Source organism: Schistocerca americana, chromosome 8, assembly GCF_021461395.2.
Source record: "Schistocerca americana isolate TAMUIC-IGC-003095 chromosome 8, iqSchAmer2.1, whole genome shotgun sequence".
In the NCBI taxonomy this organism is placed as follows: Eukaryota; Metazoa; Arthropoda; class Insecta; order Orthoptera; family Acrididae; genus Schistocerca; species Schistocerca americana.
The window spans coordinates 398811387-398837132 of NC_060126.1; the positions used below are offsets into that span (position 1 = coordinate 398811387).

At 38.5% G+C, this 25746-nt stretch overlaps 1 protein-coding gene across 5 annotated transcripts in view; it reads right to left on the minus strand.

Moving 5' to 3' along the window:
• Positions 1–25746, minus strand: part of LOC124544612 (tyrosine--tRNA ligase, cytoplasmic) — a 127016-nt gene that overhangs the window by 24228 nt on the left and 77042 nt on the right. For all 5 annotated transcript variants that reach the window (XM_047123209.1, XM_047123210.1, XM_047123212.1 and 2 more), the window contains 2 exons: positions 21117–21230; positions 7659–7809 (listed from right to left, as the gene is read on the minus strand). In XM_047123209.1, the coding sequence (XP_046979165.1) occupies positions 7659–7809; positions 21117–21230 (265 nt within the window). The remainder of the gene's footprint in view (positions 1–7658; positions 7810–21116; positions 21231–25746) is intronic.

The window sequence follows — 25746 nt, forward strand, 5'->3', positions numbered from 1 at the left end:
TAATAGAAACTTGTTTTGTACCTTAATATTATAGGTTTTGTTTATATTCCTTGTTTAAAACCAGGTTTTTAAAAAAGAATTTGATAATCCGGTATATTTGATAATTCGGCACTTATACATCCCCAAGCACACTAGATTATTAAGATCCCGTTCTGTTTCGCATATTTTTTGTTGTTTGTATGTGTCAAAGTATATTGATGTGTTGAACTGTATACATAAACTGTCAAAACTTTACTGACCTGCAGAATTTGTTTTATGTAAGCAGCACACCAACTGTAGCACAGAAAAGAAGGGAACCAATGGAAAACTCTCCTGCCTCAGCACAAAAAATGCATGTTCCACTTTAGAAAACTCTGATAGGAAACTGAGGAACCAGCTGCCTCAATTCTCATCCCAGATTCCTCACCAAAAATTTTGGTGTGCCGACATATTCGCAATTCTTTGTGGCGGAAGACAGTAGCAGATAGACAGTGACTGTGGAAACAGTGCCAGTGGGAGAGAAAGAGAGAAGACCAGCGTTGGTGGGAGAGAGAAACTGGCAGTGAAAGAGAAAGATAGAGGGACAAAGACAATAGCAGTGGGAGCCAAAGAGAGAAGATACATTGATGGTTAGTGAAGGGCAGTAGCAGTAAAAAACAGAGAGGGACAGAAATACTGTTCAGGCACATTAACGTGACCACCTGTCAACAGCCTGAATAACCACCTTTGCAGTGCAGACCGCTGCAAGAAGTGCAGCAAAAGTGTCGGTGAGGTTCTGGAAGGTACCAGCAGGGGTGTGGAGCCATGCTGACTAGTGCCACGACCAGCTGTGCTACATTTCTTAGTCGAGGAGGTACAGCCCAACTGAGATTGAGGTGGAGCACAGATTTTCGACTGCTTTTAAATTGGGGGTGTGCTGGCCAGGGGAGTACGCGAAACTCATCATAGTGCTCTTGGAACCACACATGTACACCACGAGCTGTGTGACGTGTTGCATTTTCCTGCTGGTAGAAGCATTTGTGCTAAGGAAAAACAAACTGGACTGATAAGACATAGTCCCCAAGGGTAGATGCATTCACAAGATCACCCAGGGAATGCCACAGAAGTATTCCCCAGACCACAATGCTCCAGCCTCCGGCCTGGACACTTCTGATGATTGTTATGGGGTGTTTGCTTCCAGACATTTCACACACTATGCGCCAAAGTCCATCTGTACGGTGGAGCATAAAACGTGATTCATCTGAATAGTCCATCTGTCACCACTCAATGGTATTCACACTCAAATTCCAGCCTTTGTCGGTGACAAACAGCAGTCGGCATGGGTGCATGAACCAGGCACCTGCTGCACCCATAAGCAGCAATGTGTGCCTGAATTACTGTCGAGAGGACACCATTAGTAGCTCCTTGGTTCATCAGGGCAGGCAGTTGCATGTCAGTTTGCCTGAACACATCAATACGGCCATCATTCACTCCTGTCATCTTGGCCTGTGATACACCACAGTTGCTTTGGTGCTGGTTTTTGGATACTGCCATTTGCCAAGCACGGTGTCTGTTAACCATGGCAGCATGCAAACAGTTTACAAACTTAGCCATTCCAGAAATGCTTCCACCCTTGGCCCAAAAGCCAACGATCATGTCTTTTTGGATGTCAGATAAATCACTCCATTTCCCTATTTTAATAATAACTGCATTGTTTTCCATGTCACAGAGAACAGTGAGAATATTGTGTGAAGTAGATAACTATACATTTTGCAGAAGCCGTTTTAAGAATCTTAGAATTTTTACATTCATACGAATACTCCTTAATGTTTTTTGTTTGCTAATAATAAAACAGTTTCAACTAATCTGCTAGTGCTGCCACCTGCTGCCTGTGAGTAGTTATTGTATGTTGACGTTGAATGTGGTGGTGGTCACACATGGTGGCCACTCAGACTTGGGGGAAAAAAAAATCTCTGAGAATTCCAGGTGTGGGAATAAAGACAATGTCATAAGAAGCTCCTGACAAGGGAACCTCCCCATTACACCCCCCTCAGATTTAGTTAAAAGTTGGCACAGTGGATAGGCCTTGAAAAACTGAACACAGATCTATCAAGAAAACAGGAAGAGGTTGTGTGGAACTATGAACAAAATAAGCAAAATATAGAAACTGAGTAGTCCATGTGCAAGATATGCAACATCAAGGAAACTGCGAGCTCAGGAATGCCGTGGTCCCGTGGTTAGCGTGAGCAGATGTGGAACGAGAGTTCCTGGGTTCAAATCTTCCCTTGAGTGAAGAGTTTAATTTTTTATTTTCAGACAATTATTATCTGTCACCAGTGTCATATAGAATATATCAGATGCGTTTTCTTGTGGAGGAATCGGTTAACCTATGACCTTGCAATCAAATGTTTTCGGTTCCCATTAGAGAGCACGTCCTTTCGTCTACTAATAGCACCGTTTTGCGGTGCGGTCGCAAAACACAGACACTAAACGTATTACGGTGAACAGAGACGTCAATGAACTAATGGACAGATCATAACTTTGTGAAACTAAAGAAAATAAATTTTTCACTCAAGGGAGGATTTGAACCAAGGACCTTACGTTTGGCAGCTGCTCACACTGACCACAGGGCTCCTCAGCTCACACTTTCCTTGATGTTGCCTATCTTGCGCATGGGCTACTCACTGTATATTTTGCTTATTTTTTTCATAGTTCCACACAACTTCTTCCTGTTTTTTCGATTGATCTGTGTTCAGTTTTTCAAGGCCTACCCACTGTGCCAACTTATAAGTAAATCTGAGGGGGATGCGATGGGGAGGTTCCCTTGTGAGAAATTAGCAATGAGCAGAAAAGGGGGCCTGTGTGTGTGTGTGTGTGTGTGTGTGTGTGTGTGTGTGTGTGTGTGTGTGGACTTGAGTGCTTCTCAATATTGACTTTCCTCTCAGCTGTAATTTAGTGGCAGTTAAATAATTTATTTGGACTAATATTCAAATAATCAACACACTTTGAAATACTAAGTATTTTAAAATTTGAGACTAATAAAGCTCAATAAAATTAAATTCCAATGTTCGGTTCAAAACACAGAATTCCCTGAGATTTTACAATATTCCTGAAATTCCTTGAGATTAAACCTGATTTTTTTTTTCTGGTAAAAGTTGTCACTTATTATCCACAATTAAGTTATATTTTTGTTTACTTTGGAAGTACTGTCATTTTAAGATGATGACGCATGCTTTGTATATTTGTTGTTATATCTTTGCAATTTTCAAGCTGAGCAATGTTCAGTGATCCGTTTTTTGTGGTGGGAAGGTGGGTCAGGGGCCGAAATTCATCTAAGACTTTTGGTACGGTACAGGTACAGTGTTTTGCCACAATGGAGCGTCTACGAATGGATTGGAAAATTCCGAAATGGTCGCCCAAGTGTTATGCACAATGAAGGAGCTGGATGACTGTTTACTGCCACAAATGAAGAAACCATTGAGTGTTCACATGAAATGATTCGCTTAGACAGACAATTAACTATTGACGAAGTGGCACATCATCTGCAAATTAGTCACAGTTCTGCCTACGAAATCTTCCACAACAGACTTGGGTTTCATAAAATTTGTGCAAGATGGTTCGCAAAACAACTCACATGGTTGCATAAACAATCATGCTTTGACATCTGCAAAAAAAAAAAAAAAAAAAAAAAAAAAAATATGGATCGCTATGGTAACGAAGGGTACAACTTCTTAGACAGGATCATTACTGGTGACAAAACATGGATCCATCATTATGAGCTGAACAGTAAATGGCAGAGTATGGAATGGAAACATCCAAATTCACCGTACAAGAAAAAGTTCAAGACCCAACCGTCTGCAGGAAAACTGATGCTTACAGTTTTTTGGGACGCACAAGGTCCAGTACTGGACAATTATGGGGAAAGGGGCACAACAATAAACAGTGTACGTTACAGTGAGATGCTTAGTGCCAGGCTAAAGCCTGCGATTTGAAGAAAACACTGAGGATTGCTGTCAAAAGGTGTTTTGTTGTTGCACAACGATGCCCGTCCGCATACTGCTGCCCACACCGCTGAAATGCTCCAGAAACTAAAATGTAAGTACTGGATCATCCTCCATATAGTCCTGAACTTGCCCCTTGTGACTATCACTTGTTTGGTCCACTCAAACAGGCATTAAGGGGCTGTCGATTTGCCTTGGATGAAGCACTGAAAGAAGCGGTGCATTCCTGGCTTGAAGCTCAACCAAGAACCTTCTTTTATGAGGGCATCAGGAAGCTTGTACAATGATGGACAAAGTGCATTGAAACACAAGGAGACAATGTTGAAAAATGGAATACTTGTAAGTTACTTATTCGATTACAATAAAATTTTATAACTACTTTGCAGACAATAATTGACTTACCCTCGTAATTCTGAGAGAATGCCAGGTTTTTCAGAAAAACCACCACCATGTCACATTAATGTGACTGGGGTGTGTAGAAACAGTGGGAGCAAAAGAGAGAACAGACACTACACATAAAAAATATATGAGTGTTGATCACACAAAGGCTTGGGGGGTCTGGACCCTTCCAGACTGATGAACTTTATCATGCAGGTATGTTGGAGGGCACATTTGGGACAAAAATTTTCAACAGATAGGTAGAGGGGAAAAGGTAAGTTTGACCTCCCCCCTCCCCCCAGAATTTTTGAGTTGCTGAGATATGGCGCACAGTGGTAAAGAAAGACGAAAGGAAACGTATGTGAGAGAGTAGACAGTAGCAGTGGGATATTCTGCAAGTCAATGGGAGAAAAAGGAGACAGTGTGAGAGAGACATATATAGACATTGGTAGTGATAGAGAGATGCTGATTACGAAGGTGACACAGCTGGCACTCCACTTTTGTATCAGAGTCTTTTAAAGAGGAACATACTCACTTTTTGCTCTCCAACAGGGGCAGTTTTCTGTTGGTTATATTATGCTGATAAGCAAGTAGTTTTTCATCAAATGCTGCAAGAAGTCACAGAGCTAGCATCATTCTGCATCGTAACATAAGCCCTGTCCTCCTCTTCATAATCCTCACAATGAGAGCAACTGAAAATTCCTATTTATCTCCAGCACTTTCATCGTGATAATTTTTAAAGTAATACAGAACCCATTTCTCTAGCATTTACTGAGCAACCTGCTGCTACAATTCAAGAACTTCCCTGTTTTGCTCCCCTGAAAGTTTGGTGTACAGAACTAGTGTTCTTTAATTTATTCTTCATCTGTGATAGTAAATTTTCTTCCTGCTGCTCCAGTGTTCGTCTCTTTTGTTTCTTGAATGACCGCTAACTTGAAATTAGCATCATATTGGCTGTGTGAACCAATAGTGAACCATGAACTCTGAGGTCTAAATTTATCAACACTAAATAATTAAAAGTAGACCCAGCATTAATTTGAAGTGGTATAATTTCTGCCAATTCAGTGTTAAGTTCCACAGAGGACAATGTATTGTTGCCATTCAGTTTGCTAATAATGCTAGTGCTGTACGAAAAGTAAATTGTAACAATCAATAAAGGATACAAATTACAGCCTGTTACTCTGTTAGTAGTAAAAAAGGGTAATAGTGGAGTGTTTATGGAGAGCAACATACATAGTCATCTTGACTTCTTCTGTGTTCCTGTCACAGTAGTATACATTCTGCAGTGACTTTTGTAAGTAATAAAGGAAATGAACGAGCAAAGAAAAAAAGTTACATTTTCCTTAAAAATTATGCATTCAACAATAAAGAAGCAAAAAATTTAAAGTTTGGAATATATATTAAGTTAATTTTTTTATGTGAATAACTGTTTGTTGACCTCCAGTTCCCATTTTTAACTTACCAACAGAAAATACAAGTATGTTGATTACACAGAATATTTATTAAAACAATAATTATGGCCATGACAACCACTGTGAGATGCATAAATCATACATAATGGACATTAAGATATCTAATTTGGTCACAAAGAGACATACATAAAAATATTTTCTATGTACGAGGGCAGTTCAATAAGTAATGCAACACATTTTTTTTCTGAAACAGGGGTTGTTTTATTCAGCATTGAAATACACCAGGTTATACCCCAATCTTTTAGCTACACAACACTATTTTTCAACGTAATCTCCATTCAATGCTACGGCCTTACGCCACCTTGAAATGAGGGCCTGTATGCCTGCACGGTACCATTCCACTGGTCGATGTCGGAGCCAACGTCGTACTGCATCAATAACTTCTTCATCATCCGCGTAGTGCCTCCCACGGATTGCGTCCTTCATTGGGCCAAACATATGGAAATCTGACGGTGTGAGATCGGGGCTGTAGGGTGCATTAGGAAGAACAGTCCACTGAAGTTTTGTGAGCTCCTCTCGGGTGCGAAGACTTGTGTGAGGTCTCGCGTTGTCATGAAGAAGGAGTAGTTCGTTCAGATTTTTGTGCCTAGGAACACGCTGAAGTCGTTTCTTCAATTTCTGAAGAGTAGCACAATATACTTCAGAGTTGATCGTTTGACCATGGGGAAGGACATCGAACAGAATAACCCCTTCAGCGTCCCAGAAGACTGTAACCATGACTTTACCGGCTGAGGGTATGGCTTTAAACTTTTTCTTGGTGGGGGAGTGGGTGTGGCGCCACTCCATTGATTGCCGTTTTGTTTCAGGTTCGAAGTGATGAACCCATGTTTCATCGCGTGTAACAATCTTTGACAAGAAATTGTCACCCTCAGCCACATGACGAGCAAGCAATTCCGCACAGATGGTTCTCCTTTGCTCTTTATGGTGTTCGGTTAGACAACGAGGGACCCAGCAGGAACAAACCTTTGAATATCCCAACTGGTGAACAATTGTGACAGCACTACCAACAGAGATGTCAAGTTGAGCACTGAGTTGTTTGATGGTGATCCGTCGATCATCTCGAACGAGTGTGTTCGCACGCTCCGCCATTGCAGGAATCACAGCTGTGCACGGCCGGCCCGCACTCGGGAGATCAGACAGTCTTGCTTGACCTTGCGGCGATGATGACACATGCTTTGCCCAACGACTCACCGTGCTTTTGTCCACTGCCAGATCACCGTAGACATTCTGCAAGCGCCTATGAATATCTGAGATGCCCTGGTTTTCCGCCAAAAGAAACTCGATCACTGCCTGTTGTTTGCAACGCACATCCGTTACAGACGCCATTTTAACAGCTCCGTACAGCGCTGCCACCTGTCGGAAGTCAATGAAACTCTACGAGACGAAGCGGGAATGTTTGAAAATATTCCATAAAAAATTTACGGTTTTTTCAACCAGAATTGGCCGAGAAAAAAAATGTGTTGCATTACTTATTGAAGTGCCCTCGTAAATATGGTAACCCGCCCATAATACTGTGTTGCGCACCTGGTGCCTCTCTCCATCTATTCCTGTCTTGTGCACCTGATACTTCCCCTCCAGCCATTAACCACCCTTCCTCAACCCTCTTTCCCATTCCACAGCTCCTTTTATGCTCTCACCCACTTCAGCTGATAATCCCTCAACCCAATTAATCCATAGAATTTCAGTCCCAGCACAGTGTACTCAGCCGGCACAATGTATCAACACAGGTGTGTGTGTGTGTGTGTGTGTGTGTGTGTGTGTGTGAGAACTTTCATATATAAAATGCTTGCTGCGTGTATAATATGCTCATTGTTCCAAAATCAAATACAATGCACTGTTACATACTTACATGGAGGCACATAGTACCATGCCACAAGATTCAACACCACGCATCTTTGCAGGTTTTAGGTTGCATAGAACAACCACCATACGTTCTCGCATCTCTTCTATTGGAACAAAATTTACTAGCCCACTTACTATTACACGAGGAGAACTTTCACCTAGATTGAAAGAGAACAAAGAAAAAAAAAATTAGCAAACAAAAAGGGTAACTTTTAAGATGATGGACATTTTAGTCCACCTCACATGATCGGAGTGTAGCTACAACTATAAAGTAAAAATACAAACATAGATTGCACAACACTGTCTATCTCCGGAATATCTTTATCGATTCTAGACTTATTTACGTGCTGCTAAAAATGAAAGCTCTTTATCATCATCAGTGTTGTTGATGTTTCCTTAATGAGGGAATGCGTGGCTACCTACCAGGCTAGTAGAGATATTTACAGTTCTGTTAGTTGAATGAACTCTGAAGTGAAATAACTGGTTTCCCATTTTACACAAAGAGAGTAACTATGTATCTAACAAAGCAAAGGTCTTCCCTGGCATCAGTCTGATATCACTGCAACTGTTGAACCAACGTAATACAGTAACCACATTGCTGCGACCCAACTTCCAGCAATTATTTGTTATTCAGTATATCATTTCTGGATCATTTTTGAAACACTCATTATTTTTATTGTTTATCTATTCTGGGATATTCTATGTTTGCATAATTACCAGCATTCTGGAATATTATATGTGTGTAAAAAAAGCTGCGCTCTCTGATCAGGAAATCAGGTATGTTCTGGCTGTACATTGGTGTCAGTAATAAATGTACTTTCAGAGTGACAATATTGCTGTAAAATCATGGATTTTCTAGACATGTAGTAGAGTATGTAGCAATCAAAACTTACAACCTCAAGTTCCAAAGCACTGAAATACCAAATATGCAACAAGAGGACCACTTACTAGCATCAGGCATATCCTTCAGTACTTTTTTTCATAAAGTTTTATATAAATTAAAAAACTGAAAGCCATTTACAATTTTATAATAACATCTAAGTAACATCCATAGACAGGCAAACAATGGCATTCATCATTCCCTCTAGGAACCTATGAGTGCCTTAAAGTTTACAAATGGGTCTGTGCTTTTATGGAGACTTAGAGATATGTTACTATGCAAGTTAAAACCTAAAAAAAACTTTCATCCAACTAGAAATGTCATTAAGAATGCAAAAAGGTAGTAAAACTTGTTATCAAACTTAAGAATGAGTTCAGACAGCTTACTGCAATGAATTTTAAGTCGCAAAATATAACTATCTGCCATTTGAGATGTGATATATTTCAATTCTCAGCTGCAAATGACATGCAGTAGCGCTTTTAAAATTCTAAAAATCTTAAGCAATTTCAGTTCACAACATATCACCAGATATTCTGTTAAATATGAAAGAATCATTGACGGCTTTCACATTCAATGGCATGAGAAGTAGCTTTCCATATGGGATTGAACAGTCCCAATTAGAAAATAGATTAACATCTGATTACATCATTACTCTACAATTTTCATGTTCCGAACTATATTTAATTATTTTTTGGTAACAATAAAATGACAAGGATAAGCTATGCGTTAGATACTTTGGAAACTTAAGAATTTTTACATAATTTTTTGTTGCAATCTCAAAAGTAAAATATAATTTCAAAAGACAGGAGAATGTTAACTGAGATATGAATGTGAGGATCAGAATGTTAATTTAAAATGAGCAGGACAAATGGACTCTGAGCTTTCACCATTAGGTTGCATCCTTGGCACTGATATGCGCCCATGATACTAACAGGGACATGTGAAAACTGTAACATATGGTGCTAGCACAACCTAGAAAGACTCAGTCTCTCTTGGGTTCAGATTCATTTTGGTTAGCTAAGTTCAGACCAGAAAACATTATATATTTAATTTGTAATTTTTTAGGAATTCAGCCTTCATTGCATGACAGTGGCCACAGTGCGAAAACAAAAACACTGTAAATTAAAAGCTAGCAAAGTTTTCAGTCTTGTTTATGTGGCTTTCATCAATTGCATGCCTCAACTATTTGGCAAGTTTTCAAATTTACTCATTACAATATTTATATTCCACCATTACCAGACATATTTATACCACTGTAGACAGCAAAATCATACTTCTTGAAGAAATTGCAGGTTAGTTCTATAACACCAGTGTATGTCAAATGTTGTAAAAAGTGTAACTCAAACAATTTTGATTCATGCAACATGGTAAAAAAACAAGAAGGGATAACACCCTTAAAGTTAATGCACTTAAATGTGCAATATCTCATAAACAAACTAGACATTCTACAAATATTCATAGAGGAACACTTGCCACATGTACTAGTAATAATGGAACATGGGCTAAAATGCAGTGAAATAATATATTATAGATTAGAAGGTTACATACTAGCAAATAGTTATTGTAAGCAAAACCATAAAGGTGGTGGTGTGGCAGTTTATGTTAATAAGGATACAGAAGCTACAAAAATTTCCTTTCTGGAACACCACACCAAAGAAGGATCAATTGAAATGACAGGTATTGTACTCCACAGTAATGATCTTAAGTTACCAAAGCATAAAGTGATTGGAGTATGCAGGCCACCAAATGTTGATGTAATGCTGTTTATGGATAAACTGTGTAGTGTTATTGGTCAGGCGTTCTAAAGACATTACTATATTAGGTGACTTTAATATAGATGCAAACTCGAATAGTATAGTAAACTTGAAAGTCAATGATGTACTGACTTCATACAATCTTGTAAATATAGTGAATTCTGACACCAGAGTGACAGACACATGTTCCACTAGAATAGATTATGCTATAATCAACAAAGATGTTATAGATAAGGTAAATTACAGTAAAAACAAAGATTCCATGACTTACCAAATGGGAAAGCGCTGGTACATAGACACAATAAAAAGACACACAAACACACACACAAAATTTCAAGCTTTCGCAACCAACGGTTGCTTCGTCAGGAAAGAGGGAAAGACGAAAGGATGTGGGTTTTAAGGGAGAGGGTAAGGAGTCATTCCAATCCCGGGAGTGGAAAGACTTACCTCAGGGGGAAAAAAGGACAGGTATACACTCGCGCGCGCGCGCACACACACACACACACACACACACACACACACACACACATATCCATCCACACATATACAGACACAAGCAGACATATTTAAAGGCCTTTAAATATGTCTGCTTGTGTCTGTATATGTGTGGATGGATATGTGTGTGTGTGTGTGTGTGTGTGTGTGTGTGTGTGTGTGTGCGCGCGCGAGTGTATACCCGTCCTTTTTTCCCCCTGAGGTAAGTCTTTCCACTCCCGGGATTGGAATGACTCCTTACCTTCTCCCTTAAAACCCACATCCTTTCGTCTTTCCCTCTCCTTCCCTCTTTCCTGACGAAGCAACCGTTTGTTGTGAAAGCTTGAAATTTTGTGTGTGTGTGTGTTTGTGTGTCTTTTTATTGTGTCTATCTACCAGCTCTTTCCCGTTTGGTAAGTCATGGAATCTTTGTTTTTAACATATTTTTCCCATGTGGAATGTTTCTTTCTATTTTATTTATATCGTAAATTACAGTAACTTAGATTTTCTTTATTCTGACCACTTCTGTCAGGTGATAGAATACAACAATTCAGTTGTGCCTAAAATAACAAAAATTGTGCTACAGAAACGAATGCTGAATACCTCAAATATTAATGCTTTTAAAGACAAACTAGCGAATTAGAAATGGGATTCTGTGTACCAGGTAAAAGGTTCGGATGAGAAATGGAATGAATTCTACTCAACCCTACAGCATCATTATGAATATAGTTGTCCAGTCAGAGAAATCCAGAAGGTAGTTAAACACTGTCAAAATGGAAGTAATCCTAGACTAAAACTCCCAACAAATCTGATTATGCTCAGGCAGCAAGTACATGACCAAAACCAGCTTTATAAAGCTACTACTAAGCAGGTTTTCAAGGAAAAATACAATAGGGCTAAGCAAACTTTTAAAACTGAAATTGTTAACCTAAGGAAGCAGATTAACAGCAAAACAATAGAACAGTCTGACAACATATGCAAAGCATCTTGGAAACTGATTGACAAATACCGAAAAGGCCCCAACTAGATGAACATGGAACCACTCAGCATAAGACATGATGGTAACATTATAAAAGACCCAGAAACTATATGTAATATTTTTAATAACTACTACATTTCTGGTGAACAATCAACCCATATTATAGATTCACAGGTAGAGATCCGATGCCATCTCACCCAGTGTACCGAATTTGAATTTGTGGAAGTGATTGAGCAGGAGGTTCACGGGGCAATATACCTGCTAAAGAAAAAAATTTCATCTGGATGGGATGGTGTATCCAGTGCTATTACTAAAGCGTGCTTAAAAGAAATCTCTAAACTTCTTACTCACCTGATTAATTGCAGCATTAGAGAAAACATGTATCCAACGGTTCTAAAAATGAGTGTAGTGCAACCAGTGTATAAAAAGGGAAGTAAGGAAGACGTCTCCAACTATAGACCAATATCATTAATTCCCACTTTTAGTAAGATATTCGAAAGCGTTATCCTTTCTCAAAGTGCCTTTTTCACAAAACATAAACTGCTTGTAGATTCGCAGCATGGCTTCAGAAAAGAGCTAAGTACAACCACAGCAGTTACACAGTTCATCCATTAAGTTTACTGTCTGTTGGACCAGAAGATGCAGATTGCAGGTATATGTTTGGACTTGACAAGAGCATTTGACACGGTCAACCATAGGGTACTTCTTAAAAAGCTAAAATCTTATAGTATTGGGGATCAAGCCATGAATCTTCTAACCACATACCTGCTCAATCGTAAGCAAAGCACTAAATTGTCATACAAACTAGATAATAAAATCATGAACTCACAGTCCACCAGCGAACGTTTATTACAAGGTGTACCACAGGGCTCAATCCTTGGACCCTATCTCTTCCTTATTTATATTAACGACATCGCACAACCCATTAGCTCCCATATTGTAAGCTATGCAGATGACACATCAGTCTTATTCTATGGGAGTAAATCTAATGAGCTAGAATCGCTTTCTACTAGTGGTGTAACAGAAGTAACAAAATACTTCAATGATAAGGGACTCAAGGAGAACGTCTTCAAATCTCAACTACTGACATTTAAAACAGGCAGTTCTCATCACAACAATATGAATAGTGTGTGTAATATCTCTGCAACAGAAAACGGTAACTGTAAATTCCAGGGTGTGTGTGTTGATGAAAATTTGCGGTGGACATACCACATTAATTTCATACATGGAAAAATCAGTAGTGCCATATATCTCCTCAGTCGGCTCGCAAAGATAGTTCCTAGCCGAGCACTGAAATTAGTATATTATGGAACACTTTACCTCTTTCTCAATTACGGAATTGAACTTTGGGGCTGTGCATTTGATGTACATTTAAAAAGAATACTACTACTACTACTACTACAGAAAAGAGCAATAAGACATATACATGGGATGGGACATAGAGATTCATATCGTGAAGTGTTTGTGCAGCACAAAGATCTGACAATATATTCTCTGTAAATCTTCAAAATAGTTGTATTTTTTTATAAGTCAACCAACAGAAGCTATCAAGGGCAGTGATGTACATGATCACAACACTAGAACAATGTGTAACTATTTCCGTAATAGAACAATGTTACAAATGACTGATAGAAGTCCATATATCAGTGGTTTGATTTGGTATAACAACCTACCAAACTCTCTAAGAACACACACGGGAAATGTTTTTAAAATAAAATTAACATCTTTTCTAATAGAAAAATGTTTATATTCTTTCAAAGAATTTTAAGATAGTGATTGTAACATGAGGTATCAGCATATCAGTTGTAATGTGATAAATGTAAAAAATAGACATAAGAAGCAACAGCTACAGAATATAGTGTATCTTATAAGTGTAAATATAACCATAATATTAAGTCTGATGTTTGCAAAATCCATTATTAAGATGGCTCCACGCAAAGAAAACGTAAATAAATAAATAAATGTTTCCGGTGCAGTTCAAATGGTAAGTACTCTGTACAAGATGTCTCCAGGCTCTGAATAAGAGTAAATTTTGTTATTTAACTTTTTTGTCCATTGCCTTTCAGCTGATGCAACAGTGATCCACTGGTTCATGCTGGAATAGGCCGAATCATCAGCAAAGCCACTCTGCCAATCAAATCGCATCGCAGCATCACCTGACTTGTAAGAATGAGGGCTCTCTGAGCTGCGACCAAAGAACACTTCTCTCTTCTGTTCTGAGCCACCACCTACACCAGACACTAAATGGCTTAGTTCCTTTACCTTTGCATTTTCCTCCTTCTCCAAGATGGGTCTCTGGCCACTGCAGTTATTTTCTCTTGCCCCCCTGTCAATTCCCACCACGCAATTTCCACAAGAAAACAAACTGATGATATGGTATATATATCTGATTGCCATATATTAACTACAAGCCCACATGACTTTTCAGACACAAGCCCACATGACTTTTCAAACCTTACAATGCACCTGAGGAGGTCTACAAACAGGCATCAGGAGGTTGACGTCAAACTCACCCTCTTTTGGGCCATAAGGTGCTGCATACGTATTACTAAGACATGAGCAGATGCATGAAAACTTTGTGCAGGTCGTTCGGCTCCACACTGTGACAACAGACAACTGCTTAGTGCATTCAGTTTGGGCTGCCTGGCCCAGTCTACCCATAGCTGCCAATGCTGCAGCAACTGTGTGAAGCCGTCTGCCTCTGCTACCTTTGCGCAAGGCCATGTCATAGTTACGATGAATGAGCACTACCCCACCACCGTATCGCTGCCATTTGTCCATCAACAAATGTAAGTCACGAGCTTCAATTTTAGGAAGAAGACGCTGGCATGGTCCAATGCCTGCTGGAGACATTCCCAAGAGCTGCTGCTGAGGACATTTTGTGTGTTACGATTTGTGTAGTTTAAAATGATGCACAACATCATGTCACAGGGACGACTGGAAATGGATCCTGACATGCAAGCAAGGCTGGATCAATTAGTGAGGAGGATGAAGATCTGCAAGGGCATTTTAATGAGGCATTAGTAAATGCAACTCTACAGCAGCACTGTGCCCACAGCTAGCCATGCTTCCCCATCTCCTGGGTTCACACAGTCAGTCCCGTCCTGGCCTATAATTGTTGTTGCAATGGGTTTGCCAGTTCCCACCTTTTCAGGTAAACCAGGGCAAAATATCCACACTTTCATACAAAATTTAATAGATGTAGAGGAACTACCTGCATGGAGTAACAAAATGTTGGTAGGAGTTGCTAAGATTAAGTTGCAAGGAGAGCCACAACTTATGTAAATTCCATGGGAGGTCTCAAAAATATCAAGACATTTGATGTTCTTGCAAAAAGGCTAGTGGATTGATATGGAAATAAGCACAGTGTTAGCTACTATAGGGACAAAGTTTCTGCCCTACACCAAAATTCCACAGAGTATTTAAAACATTTTGCTGATCAAATAAGAGTTGTATCGTGTCATATATACGTACCAAGGAAAATGATGAAAGGGATGAAGCACTACTCAGTGAAGAAAGAACCCGCTTTGTACATTTAATTGTTCACAGGACTGACCCACACTCTTCTAGATATGCATTCTTTACCAAAGCACACTCCACTAGTTAAAAATGCCTAGGTCACAAAGCTCAGGAGTGTTTAGCACCAGCAAGTACCTACTGTAGAAAGATTGGATGCAAGAGAGCTAACTTTCAGTCTCTAAAGCATTACTCAGCTAATAAAATAGATTATCAAGATGGCCAATGGAATGTGAATTTGGGAAACGTGTACAGGAGTGGTCCTGCCACCACCCCTTGCTCTTCTTCGGCGACGTGAATCCAGTAAGAGAGATAGGGACTTGTTCAAGTGGCAAATTCAACTTTGCAAGGCACAATCAACAGTATACTGTCTAACATAATCACTGATACATGAGCGTAAGTGAATGTTTCATTCATTAAACCTACACATGATCAAGAATTACTCCCACCATATTGCAGACTGAGTGGATTGGGGAAAAAAAGATAATTTACCCAAAGGCTCACAAAATGTGGGACCGGAAACCAACGGAAGGAAGTACCAGTTCACGTTCAAAGTGGTTTGAAACCATGATCACAATTTCAATGCCACTTTAGGCAACTATTCTCTGCACTATTTTCAATGCACTGTTGGTTACCAATACGAGAAGTCCAAATTGAGGAAATGTCTACCAGTTTGGCAGTGTTCCCACTATAAGGATGCGAAGGAGACGAGAATGAATGGCCGTGTTCCAACAAGCCACTAAACCACATTTCTCAGTTTTGAAGTTAAACACAATCAAGAAAATGTTGGGTGGTATAAGCAAAATCATTTGGATGGAAGTAAAGAATGATTATTTTGTGTGTGTGTGTGTGTGTGTGTGTGTGTGTGTGTGTGTGTGTGAGGGGGGGGGGGGAGATAATTTCTTAGTGGATTCATTGACAAGAAATGAAGTTTTAGAGTAGACAGATTCATGTGAAGCACAGTGCTTCTGCCAGTGAGCGTAGATAATTTTGGAAGCAGAGATGTTAAAATTCCCTGAGGTACCACACTCACCAAAGTGCATGAAGTAAATACTGATGAAATAACAGCATACCACGAAAATGAACAACCTGAAATAAATTTAACACAAAATCTACACCTGTCTAAGAGAAGCATTGTACCCTTTTGTAGCAGAATTTGCAACTAAGAAGAAAAGAAAAAACTTCCAGCAAAACTCAAGAGAGAACCCTTCTGTACAAAATCCAATGCTCACTAAACCTGTTACATATTAACTGCTAAGTTCTCATCGCTTCAATTTACATTCTATTCCTCCATATAATTTAAAATCTATAGATTGACAATGAATTTTATCATAAGTCTTAGGTGGGAGGAAGAGTCAATATTTTATACATAAATCTATTGATTAGCCATATTGATAATTCTGCTGTGCGTTTTCACCTCATTGGGCTCAGATTAGCTAGAATATTTTGCTCAAGTGTTGCATTTGTGCTATTCTTGTAAAGTTGCCTTTGGTTTTATATGGGTTCTTAAGCATATTAGTTTCATATTACTACTGCTTGTAAAGAACTTATTCCCCACTAAATTGTTGCAGTGGACAATAACCTCTCCATACAGACATCTGGCTTTCGTCAAATAATGCTAGCCACAGAGCTGATACCTTTTTCTCCAATGCGTGCCACTCTGTGTTCTAATGTGGTTGTACCTCAGTTCCACACAAGTAACAGATTCCTGTGCTAGTAATGCATCACTGCTTTGACATTTCTGGGTTACATGCCCCTGTTATCCCAAAATTAACCGGCACTCCCTTTACAGTCTTGTTTCATTGTCTTTTATTCACTTATTCCTCTACATTTTATTATCTGCCTCTACTAATGAATGGTTTTGTTACACGTTCAAATTATTTTGCTATGTTTAGACACTGATGCTACATAGTTTCCAAATTTGTCCAGTATGGCAAAGTTATGTTCAAAGTTTAAGAAATTTGAAAATTTGCATTACAAAAGTGCAGATACAAGCCAGTGCTGTGGAGAAATCCATTGCACTGTTGTGAATTTGAAAAAATAAGATTCCACTTTCTGCTGAACTGATCCACCTATCATCCAACCGCCGTTGGATAGGCGTAACCCAGAACTGCTCCACGCACATGGTCTCCATGTATCATTGGCAACACAATTCAGCATCTTTTAGGACTCCGTTTCTTCTTGGAACATATGCATAACAAATTAGACTTGTTCCCAACTGATAGTCGAATTAACACAATCTCTGTTCTTCTGCATAAGTATCAGTTAGTTATATGCCATCCTATCCCCCATTCTGGCTTTCCTTGTGTGTTCCAATCAGTATTTTACTCCACATGCATACTGAGTAATGCTGCATAATAGCAGAGTACTATTCAATGTCTTTCACTGCTGTATCCTGGGACCTCAATTACAGTTCTCTGTACAGTTGAAAGAAACTTTGACTGCCACTATTGAACCATTTCTGCTATTCATTTGAGAATTTAACTGATATCTCAGTGCACATTTTATCAGTTCTTCCTGATACTTACAACACTCAGTTTTTCAATTCATTGGATTAGCTAGCATAGGAGCAGCAACAAATCACTAGATGGAGGTGCCGCCCATATTATGGCATTCCCCCATATTTTACTTAATGTAACTGTTCGAGCAGTTACTTCCACCCTGTTTGCTATTCTGATAGTAAGTGTGACTGTATATGATATTTCACTTGCAATTTATGTAGTAGAACACATACAGCCACTCCAGCTGACCATTTGTCTTCTACTGTCACTAACTGTAATTTTGTAAGCTGACTTAGGATTATTTTCTTTTAATTAAAACTATTGTTTTGTATTTGTCTAATTTAAAACAATAGTCTTTTTTATTGTGCTGATTTGATCATTAAGTATTGCTTCAGTGTCACGTGTTTAATTATAGGACATAATTAATGGTGCTAACAAAGTTTAAATAAATTTTACTTATGATGCTTCCACTATTCCTGATTATATTTAAATAAACTGTCATGTTTCAAAATTCTGTTCAGCAATTTCAATCTGCCCTATTGTCAAGTTGGCAACCAATTGGTGCCACCCTGGTGGTTACCTGGTCACTACAAGGACGTTTGGCACTGAGTGCTGACATCGCCTGGGGAGGGGTCGGGGAGGGGGGGGATAAAAAAACCACTGTAGTCTGACGTGAGGTCTTTCAATGTCACATGATCCCTATTCTATTAAAAATCATACGACTGTTTCAGTTGTTTGTACTCCTTAAAGCTACCTCTAAAACCAGCTTCAGCTACCTTTGTAATGCCACCAGTGATACGAGTCTTTGTTGACAACTATGGTCACTGCATGGTGATGTAATAGTTATACTCAAATTTAAAGACTTTAATTATGAAATGAAATTAAAATATTATTACCCATGGATTTAAGATACCACTGAGACTGTCAAATTCACCCATGGTGAATTCTTTCAGGGAGAGGGAGGAGATGTATAAGGTACCGCCCCTCCCCCCTTCCTGTCCCTGCCTAGGCCATGAATGCCAGTAATTTTTATTATTTAAATTTTATAAAGGGCCACTTTTTTTTTAATCTATTGCCTTTCAGCTGGTGCAATGACAATCGACTGCATGACACTGGAATAGGCCAAATTGTTGTTGGTAAAGCTGCCTTGCAAATCAAATCACGTGGCAAAATCAACTGACTTGTCAGACTGAGGGCTCTCGGAGCCGTGATTTCCTTTATCTTTGATTTTTCCCTTCTTCTTCGAAACGGTTCTAGGGCTACTGGAGTTATCTTCTGTCATCCCCCTGACAATTTTCATCATGTAATCCCCATGAGCAAATGAACTGACAGAGTTTCTTTTTCCATGGCTGAGTACTTTACATTAATTACAAGCCCACGCCGCTTTCCAGTCCTGACTATAACACCAGCCCCCCCCCCCCCCCCCCTCCACGCCACGCCAAGGGGGTGTAGAAACCTTAATGTCATGATGACACATACAACGAGTTGATACAGATGGTAAAATGTCAGTAAAGCAAATGTGCATTTAATGAAACATTCAGCTTATTCTGTGACCTATGAAACAAGAGAAAGGAGAGAATTTAAGAATTTATATCAAAAGGAAAGGTGAGGGTTTAAAGTTTTGTTGATTTTGATATTGTTAGAGATGGAATAGTGCCTCAGCTGTAGAGAATGGAACAAGGAAGCAACCAAAGCATATTTAAGGGACCATTATAACACTTATCCACAGTAGTTTAAGAAAACTGCAGGAAAGGTAAACTAGAACAGCTCATTTTGGACTTACTACCACTCAATATAAATTCAGCATACTAAATAGTGTGCACAAAATCAATAAAATTTATTTAGGTAGATGTTTCTGACAGTTATGAATGGATGTCCAATTTCTCAGCTGGTCACACAATTCCCTCTGCTAAAACGTAGCTCCTGGCAGAAGTTTGTAATTCAAGTTATGTAGCATTCTGGATACAGTGGAAACAATAAATTACTTAAAATTCTCGGTCTTACATATACAGGATGTACATAAAGTCTGGGAACACTTCCAATTATTTATTGCAGAATAACCAAACATTGTACAGATATCATACAAATGTCATTTTTAAGAGAAACCCTGAAAGTTTTTTTTTCATGTATACTGCCATGGCGTAGTTTGCTAGTTTGCCGACAGTCAGCGCTACTCGCAAACAAGGCAATTTTAGGAGTGGAGAGAGCTTTCTGTGTGTTGGAGTTTGACAAAAACAAGTGTGCTACAGCTGTTCAACGGATGTTTAGAACCAAGTACGGTAAGAAGCCACCAACAAGTAAGGCCATTTACCACTGGCACAACAAATTTGTTACAACGGATTGCTTATGCCTGGCAAAGAGAAGCAGATGTCCCAGTGTGAGTGAAGTGAATGTGGAGCGCATACGAGAGACATTCATAAGGAGTCCAAATAAATTGATGTGTCGTTCATGTGGTGACACATTAAAGAACTGATGTATGTACCGCCTCTACCACATGATGCAGCAGAGCTCCGGGAGAGAATACGGGAAGTGACTGCCACAGTCGATGATGCCATGCTGGAATGGGTATGGCAAGAATTCGATTACCGTACTGACATCTGCTGGGTCACTCATGGTTCGCATATCGAATATATGTAAAAAAAATTCAGAGTTTCTCTTCATAATGCAATATGTATGACATCTGTAAAATGTTTAGTTCTTGTGCAATAAATAATTGAAAATATTTCCGGACTTTACGTACACCCTGTATGTTAATACAATGATTTTAGGTTCCTGCTTTCATTTACACATTTTGCAAATCCCACGATGAAGCAGAGCCATCAGGAATGCGAAACAAGTCAAGTTTCTTGCACTTTTATGTACAGCTATTCAAAGTATTTAGAATTTCAACTCCTGAAGGTAAGTTCTGATTAGTCATTCTCATTTTATTTTATAGTTTTCTCAAGTGAATTTTCTTTTGAATATGAAGAACTAACTCATTAATTACTTTAGTTAAAACTAATAATGATTAAAGAGGAGAAAATTATATGAGGATGTGTTGTTTCATTCAACTGTGCCTGGTCATAAAACCAAACATATGTAACAAGAACTTAAGACACAGCAACATGGAACAAAAGGGTAGTCACAAATTTACTTCCCCTCACCAAAGTCAGACAGTGACTTTTATACTTCATTCAAGAATGAGTGTTCCCATCAACCCATTTTTTTCTTTTGCTGGATGAGCAAACTGCTGGTTCTGTAAGGCACTGATTGTGCTATCGTTTGTTTCTGCTTATTTCAGATGTATGTTTCTAAGTGGCAGTTTCCCTTGACTGTAGAATGATCTTGTAGTTATAGAAGGAAATTTAGATAATATCCTTACCAACATCTATTTTTTCAACATAAAGGGCATCAGCATCAGGGTGCTTCTCAACTTCAACTATTTTTCCAACACGGATATCAAGGCGCTGTGGCGATACATCATCAACAGGAGACTCTGTAAATAATAATTTATATACTCAGGACTAGTAAAAGAAAAAAATAATTTAAGTTGAAACAAAACATATAAATTATACACAATATTTTCATACATGGAGCATGTTTACAATGAGATAAAAGAGGCTATTGTACTATGACATCTAAAGCACATACATGAAGGTTATCAATGAATATATTTTTTTGCTAACAAGGAGAACACACGGCAATTGGATGTTTCTAATTTTGTTATATTTATGGCACATGAAGTTCAAAAACCAAATATCAGTGTTTCAAAGCAGTTTGATGTAGTTTCAAAAAATTGTTGAGAAAACTGACTTTCAAGTTTTTTCCTTGCTTTTAATACCCTAAAGTAAGGATGATTTTTCGAGTGGCTCTGCAGCAGAATTCTTTCGTGCCATGTGGGCGACCTGGGCTCAGCAACCAGAGACAGTGATTTTGTGTGTGTGTGTGTGTGTGTGTGTGTGTGTGTGTGTGTTGTCTACTGCAGAAGCAGGCCTTTTGGCCACAAGCTTACTTGTTTAACAGTTTTTTTGTTGTGCCTGTCTGTGACTCAACATCACCACTATAAGGTGAATAGCAATTTGTCCTTTTCATAATATTGTCAATATTTGGGAAACATTACATAACATAATTTTCATAGAAAACATTTGGTTTTTCGTATTCTTCCCATGTTAACTTAGAAACAGCAAATTACTGCAAGTTACTGGAGATAAAGATCATATGTTAATTACTTAACGAAGCATACACTGATTTCCAAGAGCTGTGCTAGAAGTGATTGCAAGTGAAACAACTTTTTAAAAAATCTGAAAAAGATTCTTTTGCTGATTAGATCAAGAAATGGACTGTGTGAGCTGTCCCTTTAAAATGCTGAAAAAGAAGAGCCACTATATTGTACAGAAATGACACTATTATAGCTTTTTCAAAAAAAGGAGGGAGGGAGAGACAGAGAGACAGAGAGAGAGAGAGAGAGAGAGAGAGAGAGAGGAGCACCCATACTTACAGGCAACATCTGACGGGCCCAACATTTTATTTACATCCCAGAATAAAAAAAACAAACTTTCAACAGCACTGCTGAGAACACTTATTTAGTGTTTATTAATATTTAAATTTCTCATACATTTATTAAAAAATAAGGTGGTACGCCTCTGAAAATAAAATTATTCAGTATTTGAAAACATTCTTGAACATTTAAAACCACTTTTTAGGGTTTTTGAAATTTAGCGTCGTAATAAGTTATGAATTTAGGATTGTCACACACAGTATTACACATTTTAATGTGTAGCATGACCTAATGAAAACTGATTGTCACTCATTATGCTATTCATGTTAGTGATCTGTATTTTCTGCACAATCTTTATCTAACAATAAAGACTGGGACAGAAGCAGCCACTTTCCACAACTTTTCCAAATATATTTTGTTTTATTGTCTTTTCATTTAGAACAATGCCTTCTGGAGCATCTTCCTTCTCAATGGCAATCCAAGCTAGCTGTGCTGCCAGCTGGCAAATGTTCCTTGGGAGATTATTCTGGTTAACACTCTGTGCCATGTGTAGTTTTATCTGTTTCAAACTCATTTGCTTGAGAACAAGCCTTACTGAAATATCTAATCTTGAGCTTGGTTTGTGTACTGCAAATGCATTCATACCAGCCATCTTAAAAAACACGCACAATGAACACTTGTTTGCCTTCCAACATTATATTCTGAACACATGGCAACAACCACATCCACTCCGCTCTTTGTTGAGTTATTGAACATAACAGTCTCCGGCTTCTTCAGATTAACCATTTCTTTGTTGATTTTATTGTTTGTATGTATTGATGACAACTGAATTACACATTTATATTTCTTTGGCTCATATGATATGACACAAACATGAAATTGTCACTATATCCAAATATGCAGTAATGTATTTCTCTTTTATTGTGAGGCAAGATTTCCAAAGGCTGTTTTATTTTATTTTTGCACAATGTTCCAACAAGTGCAAGCTTACAATCTGTAAAAAGTTTTCTAGCATAAGTGTAAATTGTGAACTAATCATCAAAGGTAGTATAGTCCCTTCTGTTCCCTTTGTAAATTGTGAACTAATCATCAAAGGTAGTATAGTCCCTTCTGTTCCCTTCACTGGCTCTGTAAGTCTGAGCACATCATTATCAGCTGTGTTGCTCACTTGGAAGATACCTGCAGGTTGTTGTCCCACATGTACTTCCAAGTTTTGTACATAGTATGTTTTTGTATCTGCCATGAAAATACTTTGATCTCATACTTTCCAGATTTTGAAGGAACTAAAACATTAACCAAAGATAGTAACATTTCATCCATTGTAAGGTATTCACTTGTTGCGTAATGCCTTGCAGGGTGTTTTGTGTGTCCCTACATCACTTATATGGGCCAATTTATCACTTTTATGTTCTCTCTTGTGTAAATATTACCTAATTTAACCCATCTCAAAAGAAAACAAAATCTTGAAGTTACATACATGGAGGGAAAATTTCTGTCCCTGTGCCACAAGTGTCCCAAAATTCTTCCATATTCATTTTGCATCCATAAAGACAGCCAGAAATGTACAAAAGACTCACAAATACCCTCAGCTTCTCTTTTTCCAAGTTTATTGCAGTGTTTGAGTTACTTTTATAAAGAGATGTACGTGAGCTATGTAATTATTTGTGCTCTTTATTATCAAATGGAGAAAATCTTTGCCAATGAACAATTCCCAGGCTTTGACAATGGTGGTAGCATTTCTGACTTCTCCACTGACACCAAGCAAATGCATAATTATACTGCTAGAGCTGGTACAGACATTTTGGGTGGAAACATTTTTCAGCCATTTAATTCATCCATTTCTTGACAAATAACAAAGTGAAGACTCACTGGAACCAACCAAACTCGTTGATAGAGAATCTAGAATAGTCTTAGTGAGTGTACCCATGTTTCTGATAGAAGTAACGATGTTATCTTCACTGTTCAGCTGTTTGTCACTCACTTCTCTTTCCATGTTCTCATTACTTTCAGGAACAAAATTAGAATCTACAATCAAATTGTCATTATAACTTTCTACTAAGTTTTTTAATTTCTTCCTCAGTTAGCGGACACTGCCAAGCGATTTTCACACAGTTTTATTGCTCTCAAGGCATATAAAAAGCAAAGTGTGAAAGCAGAAAGAGTTAACACAAATAGATGGGCTGGGCCTCTCAGACTCAGAATGTGTTTCTTCCCACGTCAACAATTAACTGGTGAACAAAGAAGAATGATGAAACAAGTAGTGGGTTCAAGGAATGTTAACTGAAAGCTACAAGTACTTAGAAATTTTAACAGATTTACTAAAGAGACTGCCTACACTTGTCTGTCCTCTTTTGGAGTACTGTTGTGCAGTCTGGGATCCTTACCAGATAGGATTAAAGAAGTACATCAAGAAAGTTCAAAGCAAAGCAGCACATTTTGTATTATTGCAAAATAGGGGAGAGAGTGTCATTGACATGATACAGAATTTGGGGTGGACATCACTAAAACAAAGTCTTTTTCATTGCGGCGTGATCTCACAAAATTTCAGCCACCAGCTTTCTCCTCTGAATGCAAATATATTTAATTGATGCCAATCTACATAGGAAGAAATGTCATCAGAATAATATAACGGAAATCAGATCTTGCACAGAAAGGTACAGGTGTTTGTTTTTTCCGCATGCTGTTCAAGATTGGAATAATAGAGAATTATCATGAAGGTGATTTGATGAAACCTCTGCCAGGCACTTAAGTGTAATTTGCAGAGTATCCATGTAGATTTAGATGTACAATGATTAAGACTCATAAGTAGTGTACTCTTGTAGATATTTTTAAAGCAAAACCCACTTGGCTCTGAGAGACCTAGGCCAACCGTTCTAGGTTTTTAAGGGCACTTGTCCAGGGTGACATGAAGGAAATCTATGGCCTTGTTGGCACAAGAAGGTGAGAGTCTCAGCAGCCGAGAAGGCGGATGAATTTTTCTTCAGTCTGAACCTAAACTTAAAACCTATGGTATCAAGGCTGTGACAGAATCTAATGTGCAGTGTCTATACTCCAAAGAACTGGCTGCAAAGGACATTGGTCCTCCATATTAAAAACTCCTCTGAAACTAAGCACTTCAACTAATACCTTGACTTGGCAAATAGCCAATGAGCATATGATAAGAACCAATTTACCTTTAGTGTACTTAATCCCCTGTTGACTTTAACCAATGCAAGCAGGCTACCGGATTCAGGGAATACCTCAGCATCCATAATGAATCGAACATCAAAGACAAGACCATAAATGACCTTTAAATTGGACACCATTAACATAGAGACCAAGATCGAAGATGGTGAACTAAAATAAGTCCTCGACAGTATAAAGGAATATGGGATTGCTATCTTGTCACTGCAAGAAATGAGATTCAAGGATGAGAAGGATTAGAACACAACAGAGTAAGAATGGTATATCATATTAAGAGAAGACCAGGTCACAGGGTTACACAACAGCCTTTTACGTTTGACACAGGAAGACA